This window comes from Ornithodoros turicata, chromosome 1 (assembly GCF_037126465.1).
Source record: "Ornithodoros turicata isolate Travis chromosome 1, ASM3712646v1, whole genome shotgun sequence".
NCBI lineage: Eukaryota > Metazoa > Arthropoda > Arachnida > Ixodida > Argasidae > Ornithodoros > Ornithodoros turicata.
The window spans coordinates 124,693,256-124,702,150 of record NC_088201.1 but is presented as its reverse complement, the minus strand read 5'-3'; the positions used below and the strand labels follow the sequence as shown (position 1 = coordinate 124,702,150).

Here is an 8,895-nt window from a genome sequence, read left to right as displayed (position 1 = left end):
AGCTCCCTGGGACACTAATGATACTGACTGCAAGTGGGAAGATGGCTTTGTCATGGGGAATTACATGCACCTTGGCTCCAATTCATACAAGTTTTCTGAGTGCAGCAAAAGCGGGATGAGGGAGACTCTTGAGTAAGTGTTCCTGAGGAAGCCTAAATTACGGTAAAATACTGGAGCATATTCGCGACTCCAGCGAAGCCGTGGACACCTAATGGCGATTTAGAAAAAAAAAAAGAAACTTGAAAGAAAGATTTCTGTTGCTTATGGACAGAACAAAGAACGTATCGAAATCAAAAAGACGAATGTTTCAATACTAATTTCTTCTCAGCCTGTTGGAAATACCCCACGTTTTCTTTTAATAATTTCGGAATCAAGAAGAACGGAGCGCAAGACTCATCTGTTGACCCATCGCCCGAGTTTCCTGATGAACTCTGTCACCACGTTTTTTTTTAAATGTTAATATTAGTAATACAAAACAAGTAACCGGCATTTCTTCGTCGCGCTAACGTGTACGCATTTTCAGACCTCACGCAAAGTAGACGATATCACCGTACTAAAGCGGCGTAGACAAGCATCCACTATGGATGACCTGCGGGGTTCATATGAACAGAGAACGCTTCTGTCTGATGCCGCACAAGTATCAACGAATGACTGGCAAAGATTAAAATATCACACCAAGTTGTACGTGAGTGCCAAGAGCAGTGCAGAAAAAGAATACTTCACTTTGCCAGAGCATCTCGCCTGTAGCGCTCAGATGTTCGCCGCGCAGCGTATATGTTAAATAATTGCACGTGTATGCGTGTTAAGCCAGGACAAAGTGTCAGACATATACGTGTGCGCCAAGGGTTTTCAAATTATGTATTGTTCACGTATACCTTTGACATACAGTTACAGAGTTGTGCAAACACCGGGCTTACAGCACATGAGGGCGTTTTGTCATCACCACACCAAACAAAGAAGTGTTCTCTTGAGCTCTTGCAAATGCCCATGTGAACGCTGACTTGTGCAATACATTTTTTTATGATTACTTGCGTCTCAAAGTTTCGACGAAAGCTATCTAATCCCTAGAGACGCTACGTCGACCGGAGCTGTTGTTCGCTTACAATGCTCACATGCTACGGGGCTATTGGTGGAGAAACTCAAAAATGGCATTACTTGCATACTACTAATCCAAATTCCGTAACACATGCTATGTCACTCTTCTTAAGCAAATATTCTCTGCTTTGCCTTCTTCGATTTTAAGACGCCTCCTCCGTTTGATCGACTCCCGTCGTTTCTAAACAAACTCCGACGACGGAAATGTTTTGCATAGTTCTCTGAGTTGAGCTGCACAGCATGGGATGACCAGCACACAAAATTAATCACATTTTCATGAAGCATATTAATATGTGCATATTAAAAACTGAAAGAAATTAACATGATCCGGTCGACACCACAGTCCCTACGCTCGCTTTCCTAGGGAAACCTGGACTCGTCCGCCATCTTGGAATTTCGAGGTGCCACGTGTACATTCATTGCATTCGCGAATATAAACGCATGAAACAATTCTAAAATGTCTTAAATGTTCGCACGTGTATTTAGCTTAATGGCTGCAGAATAGAAGGTCACGTCGTTGTACCATGTTTTAGCTGTTTTTACTACCTATCTTTCATGCTTGCATTCTCTGTACTTCTTGGTAAACAGTACATAACAAAATCATAATGACACATGATTGAGAAACATCGCATCCTCATCCTACAATGTAATTTTTGTTGCAGGAAACGTTTGCAAGAGGACATACAGTTTAAGCGCGATAACCCATTGCAGAACAGCGACGAAAGTGATGAACGAGGATGCTTTGGGAATGCTTACGAGGCCCCATTGGAGATCCTCGATAAGGACTTACCTGGGACGAACGTCGACCGAAATGTGTTCTGTAGAGCCGTCATGCCATTTGCGGACAAAGCCAATATCCACATTTGTGACGTAAGAAATATTCCAACGCTTATAAGAATGCAGGTGATAGAAAAGTATTTGAAAGCCCTACCAAGAAATGCTGAGTATAGGGGGGGGGGGGGGGGCGGTAAGGAAGATTTGGATTGCTGCAGTACGTCAGACGATAAAAGGCGCTGAAATCTCTGAAAAAAATAAAATTTGCTAGAATGTGACCGATGATGTTTGTTCGATCTACAGGTGTATACTGCTGTACGAAGATGTACTGCTCTCCAAGAAACCTGGTCCAGAAAGCGGGTTGTTTTTTCGTGATATTTTGAACTCGTCACTTACTGCCTTCTCCTGAGCTGCAGCCAAATGTTTCTTTGCTCTCTAACATGGAATCATTCCTGCGGGGTTTCAGTGTCAGCTATGAGGCATCAACCGCCATAGTACAAGTATTGTAGAAAGTAGCAGGCAGTGCCCACTAAAGTACTCATCATCTGCATCCTAAATTTTGTCTTCATCGGTACATGCTACGTCTTTCGGTCGTGACGGAGAAAAGGTAAAAGACCTAGCTCCTTGTAATTATATTTCGATTTACATTATTGGTAACGCTAAATAAGCAGTATTACTACTCTACTCTTCAGTCAAGCACCACCTTCGCTTACAAGCAGACACAACTCCTCATACACTCGAAAAAAAAAAAGATTTTCTTAGCTGTTACTCAACTGCGACACGCCGCAAACAATGTCGGACAAACTACACCTCATTGATTTATTGGATAGAGAGTGTAGAGGAGATGGTGTTCCCCTACATGGCTCCTGGTCGGCAATGATGGAATGTCTGGAAGTGCCGGATGTGCTGGGGAGCTTCTCGACACGTCGCTTCACTCCACGGGCGGATTACTCGCAAGCGAACGTCCCTTTAAAGGAGCAGTCTAGAGGCCCACAACTTTGTTTCTGTTTTTGGTCAGTATGGAATGTTAGGCGACCGAAAACAGTTTTCCCACAATTAGTGCAACCGTAGCGAAATTGGGACGCCTGCAATAGCTCCCCGAACCTCCCGTGCGCGAAACACCCTCCTTCGCCTTCACGATAGGCACGTGATGAGCGCCACCACGCGCGTCACTATGTGACGCAAGTGTTGCGGACGCTCCTCATTGGACCTGGGCTCACATGATCGCGGTGAGCAACATCGCGCAGGCCGGATCGTCTGCTACCGCTTCAGAGACGCCATGCGTTCTCCGGCTACGTGATGTCCGAAACAGAGGGTTTGAAGGCTGTCCACGACACAACCACGATTTTTTGGGACCGCAGACACCACGGGAAGAACGAGTGGTGCAGCCCGAAATTAACTGCGCTTGTACAGCGAAAACCCCGTGCTTCCAGACAGTGTGCTTCCAGACAGTGTGCAGCCTGTCCGACAGTTTTCACCTCACAGTTGGTTCAGTGGCTAACAGGTGGCGCCACAATACCGCCGCCGTCGCTTGCTTTCTGCTACTGTGAATTCTGAGATTGCACAGAAGCCACGGATATATTACTCTTGTGATCGTAATCTTATTTCTCAGGCTGCATATATGCTTTGTTCTTTTTAGAAAATGTGATATAAATCATATAAAGAAGAGAAGTCAACAAGAAACAGCTCGCAATGTTCGTAGCAGACGGTTTTTCCTACGAACGAATGAGGGGCTCTCTACCACCAACGTCACACAGTAGAGTGGGCGTGGTCTGCAGTTGGAGCGCTCCGGCCTGTCACCGCGGCAGCGATTTTTCAAATTAATTGCACCGTGGTGAAACAACTTTGGACAGAAATATTTTGTGGGAATGCTTTTCACATACTGCTTTACAAGATGGCAGCAGTTTTTGGCCATGTTAGATACCACTTTACTGCTCCTTTAAGTGAGCGCTGAGCGTCGTCGCCTAGCGATTCATCGGAAGAACGAGGCACGGACCAGGAACGGCGCAGGAACCACCCGTGGTGGCTTTCGGAGTAGTCCGTGGATGATCGTGCAGTCGATGTAAAATTTGGGATGGTGAATGGCCGAATTGTTTACCAAAATGTGGTTTTCATTGTCCGTGTCACCAAATGCTGAGGAGATGGTGGAGATGGCGACAATGATGAAATGTCCCGGAGCGCTAGATGTGCGGGGAGCTTCTCACCCGTGGCTTCACGGGACGGTGTCCATGGAACTGATTGACTTGTGCCATGCAGCGCGGTAGTTGTGGAGCGTCGACGTCATTGTCGTGCACGGGCCCCACAAGAGCTTTGGCTGTTTCATTACCGATGACGAAGTGGCATTCTGTCAGCTTTGCGTGCAGAAAGAAAGTGCAACAAACGTCTTCTCCTCGAAGCCGTACGCGTAAGGACTACAGGTGCCTTGCTGCACAGCGTTATTCGATTTATTGGTAATTGCTGAAAACACACACACACACACACACACACACACTAGCCATGCGAGAAACGTATAACCAGCATGGGGCGACGGCTGTCCGCATGTACATACAGTTATGCTTCAGCTTTTTCGTCGACGTCCCTTCAGAGCTTTATTAACGATGCCCTGTACATAAACCCAAAACACACTACACGCTGATTTGTGCATACCACTTGTATCGACTTATATTCAATCATCAGACACGAAACCCCAGTTCTTAAAGGAATTCCGAACAAATTCTGGAAATAATGTTGTTGGTTGCTGGAATACAAAAATTCCGTGTGAGTTGACGCTCCAGAAGAATAACTTTGTATCTACGTACTAACATGTGCTGTGCAACCTTCGGTCTAGGATCCGAGGACGTACCATATGGGCTTCTCTGCATCAAATTTACTCATGTTAACGTCGATACATCGCTAACACGATGACTGGAAAACTCGAGACGAAGGAACCGAGCAGGCCGCGCTCTGGATTTCCAGCAGGCCACTTGAATGGTGACTCAGTGGTGTACATTTTCAACGCTTCTCTAAGGGCCCTTTATCCGTATGGAGTCGCCGACAAAAATGCATTGTACTTCTCTGCACGAATGCTGCACCATATACATGCACCGCGCTGCTACGTTGTTGAAGGCGTTCCAAGGATGACGCACGTCACATGTCTTGCGGATGCCCTGAGATTGAAGAAGGTGTTCCCACCGTAAGTGCGAAGAGTAATTCCTCAAGTTCATATACCTATAGAGGAGATGGTCCTCCTCCACACGAGTCCTGACCGACGATGGTGGGTTGTCCCAGCGGTCAGATGTTCGTGGCCTTACGCTAGGACGGTGTCGGTGGGGTTGGCTGCCAGGCGCAGTGGCGTGCGGCAGTAGAGGCGCGGCTTGATCGTCATCCACGGACCACCACATAATATTCCAAGGAAAACAGCGGAGCCCTAATTTTACTTGCTGTTCTGTTTTTAGGAATCGAACTCATTCTGCGTTCTGTGATTTCCGTAGGGCCAGACTGACGTACTCCAAACTGATTGGTGCCTGTAACACCACTTAAATCCCCTAAATCGAATTTTTTTGCGGCCTAATATTGGCGTTAAAAATAACTTAATTTTTGTGCCAAATCTTCGGGATATAATTACCACATCTGGTAATTTCTTTCCTTTGTCCTTTCAGGACTGGTTCAAAAACACCAAGGAATGGGAAACTGAAGAGTGCGTGACTCGTTGCTGCTATGGATGGGCCTGGACTTTGTACGAGCAAATTCCCTATAAATCGTTGGACGGTTTCAAGTGTTACATGAGCAAGAAGGTGACCCCAGCGTCATTTGCTTTCATTGGTTTTATTCTTCCTTGGGGCCTTTGATAACCATTCGAGAAGGGATGTGCAACGCATATTTGTCAGCCAAAAGGTGCATAGCAAAAGTTGCGAAAACACCGGGGAAATGAGAATGGTCAGAGTATAAGGCACACAGTGGTGAGTATGTTGGCATTAAATGTGAGGTTACAGTAATGAATTCCGAACTTGTGAGGTGATATAAAAAAAAAATGAGTTAACGAAGGTCGTTGTGTGGCGTTCAGAGCGCATTAACTTTATGATTGTGGTCAACTCGCAAGGATATGTAGAAAGCGGTGCTAATGCTTGTATGCAACAAAGCAGGAACTTGTACGCTTTCGCTGCACTTGCAAGTGTGAAGTTGAAGTGAGTGACTGAAAACTCAGAAGGTAACAGATATAGATATAGACACATACAGATACACATTGACATACAGATATACAGATATAGCCTTCATTTTTTAGATGCTGGACCTCCACTCTGTGATTCTTGAGCGACGGGGCTTTCCCGTCGACAAACGGTTAAGGATTATGTTGCTTGCCCTTTGAGAGTACGGATACTGCCTCATGACGTGCACTTAAGGCAGACAACGCGAGTAAATACAGGAAGTGTGAAATTAGATTAGAAATTTGAACTTCTGACTCCGCTGGCTCCGCAAAAATGCTTAAAGGAGCATTAAAGTGGTATCTAACATGGCCAAAAACTGTTGTCGACTTGTATGTGAAAAGCATTCCCACAAAATATTTCTGTCCAAAATTGTTTCACCACGGTGCAATTAATTTGGAAAATCGCTGCCGCGGTGACAGCCCGGAGCGCTGCAACTGCAGACCGCACCCACTCTACTGTGACGTTGGTGGTAGAGAACCCCTCATTCGTTCGTAGGAAAAACCGTCTGCTACGAACATTGCGAGCTGGTTCTTGTTGACTTCTATTCTTTATATGATTTATATCACGCTTTCTAAAAACAACAAAGCATATATGCAGCCTGAGACAATAAGAATACGATCACAAGAGTAATATATCCGTGGCTTCTGTGCAATCTCAGAATTCACAGTAGCAGAAAGCAAGCGATGGCGGCGGTAATGTGGCGCCACCTGTTAGCCACTGAACCAACTGCGCGGTGAAAACGGCCGGACAGGCTGCACGCTGTCGCGAAGCACGGGGTTTTCACTGTACAAGCGCAGCTAATTTCGGGCCGCCCCACTCGTTCTTCCCGTGGTGTCTGCGGTCCCAAAAAATCGTGGTTGTGTCGTGGACAGCCTTCAAACCCTCTGTTTCGGACATCACGTAGCCGGAGAACGCATGGCGTCTCCGAAGCGGTAGCAGACGCTCTGGCCTGCGCGATGTTGCTCACCTCGATCATGTGATCCCAGGTCCAATGAGGAGCGTCCTTTCCACCTACGTCACATAGTGACGCGCGTGGTGGCGCTCATCACGTGCCTATCGTGATGGCGAAAAAGGGTGTTTCGCGCGCGGGAGGTTCGGGGAGCTATTGCAGGCGTCCCAATTTCGCTACGGTTGCACTAATTGTGCGAAAACTGTTTTCGGCCGCCTAACATTCAATACTGACCAAAAACAGAAACAAAGTTGTGGGCCTCTAGAATGCTCCTTTAAGAAGCCTCAACTTTATTGCCATATCCACCTTATCATCAGATTATATCCCAGATATGTGGAACATATGCCGGACACCGAGGCCGGATGTTGTAATGTGCTGTATAATGTTATACTTGCATTCGCGTGTAGAAAGACATCTAACCAACCTGACGTAGACTACTATCGAGAACACTGCTGGTGAGCATACTCCAGATTTCCCGTTCAGCAGAGCTATTGAATCTTCTTTCATATTCAATTCTTGCACGTGCCCTGTTACGTTACAGCATTGCCATCGCCGCCTTGTGAGCGAGATTTTAGATATGAAAACTAAAATAGAGAGAAAGGTTGACTACGGTCTCAAAGTAAAACCTGGCATGGAGGGAGAGAATCACATGTTACGCAATCATCAGAAGTTACAAATAATAACACAAACTAAATAAAATGTCATACTGCGTTATCTTATCCATGAGAGGAATGTGCAAAAGCATGTGTTTTCTGTTTCAGGTCTGCTATGCTGGGGAATGCGTGGACCCTGGGACGGACATTAATACACATCGTTAGAGTAAGCATGGTGAAGCGTAAATTTTGAAGCACTGTATTCTCTGTGCATGTGCGTGGAATAACATGCCAACCGGAACCAAAATGGTGCAGCGTACGCACTGTGGACGGCAGCCTATTAAAGATCACTCACAAAGTTCCAGATGTGTTGCACTTCACTATTCCAAAGTGGGCCCTACTTACGAATCCACATCCCATTCGCCATTGAAACACTACATTACCCCACTGGGGTAAATGAAATGGATGTATAGTTTCCTATCGGGACTACTCGGTTTTTCTTAATGATGGAAGACAAATAAGCGTACAGCTCATGAGAAAAATACAAGGAATATGCCCAAAATAGAAAATATTCAAAAAAACGAAGTGTGCGCGTGCTGATAGCTGTCATTGAAGCACGTGCTCTGAGTCAACATAAACCGCAGCAAATGCACTCGCAAAGGGGCGAGCTTTACATCGTGTCTCCTTGAATAAGTGCAAAAGCAACGGGACAGAGTTTTAGAACTGGCCTCAGTTGTTGACTTGGTTGGGGAAAATAAAGCAAATCAGCGAATTAAAGGTATAGGGAGTCGTAGGCTAAAACGGTAAGGAAGATGGGCTCACTAATTCTGTGACTCATTTAATCAGTCAACGATACAAGTATGCCGCAAACGTAAACAGAAAGCTAACACGTGAACATTGTTTGCGCTGCTGCTGAAGCGCACAAATAAGAACTTTTGGATTATCGCTCGGCTTTGCACACCAAAGAAATAATGCTGTGTATCAATAAGGTGTGTCAGTATCGATGTGCACTGTGATACTCTGTCTGACAATTGCAGCTTATGCAAGGGTATGCATCCTAAATAAAGAGTCGTGCGACATATTGCCCTGTTTCAAACAAAATTTTTGTGGAGCATCTTCGCGGGCGACGAAACCAATACGAGCTCCCAAACCAGTGAATAACGCAATGTATGCCATGCAAGTACAACAAGTGTACGAGAAGCAGACGGCGCGTATAGAGCTGTCACAAAATGGTACGATTAGTACGAATTTTCCCGCAGGATTGAAAGTGAAGGAGAACAAGAAGCATCATGTCCTGGCC

The 8,895-nt window shown here is 45.8% G+C and overlaps 1 protein-coding gene across 1 annotated transcript; it reads left to right on the top strand.

Moving 5' to 3' along the window:
- LOC135368645 (uncharacterized) lies at positions 1–7,827 on the top strand. The gene is made up of 4 exons (XM_064602056.1): positions 1–132; positions 1,758–1,965; positions 5,508–5,642; positions 7,764–7,827. Exons 1-4 carry the CDS (start codon positions 53–55, stop codon positions 7,818–7,820), a joined length of 480 nt encoding a protein of 159 aa, XP_064458126.1. The 5' UTR covers positions 1–52; the 3' UTR covers positions 7,821–7,827.
- Positions 7,828–8,895: the final 1,068 nt, after the last annotated feature.

Bases quoted from the DNA above. Each gene is read 5' to 3' on its own strand.
- LOC135368645 (XM_064602056.1), top strand. From the start codon at position 53: ATGGGGAATTACATGCACCTTGGCTCCAATTCATACAAGTTTTCTGAG. The intron at 133-1,757 runs GTAAGTGTTCCT...TTTTTGTTGCAG, and splicing joins GGGATGAGGGAGACTCTTGA to GAAACGTTTGCAAGAGGACA. The intron at 1,966-5,507 runs GTAAGAAATATT...TTGTCCTTTCAG, and splicing joins CCAATATCCACATTTGTGAC to GACTGGTTCAAAAACACCAA.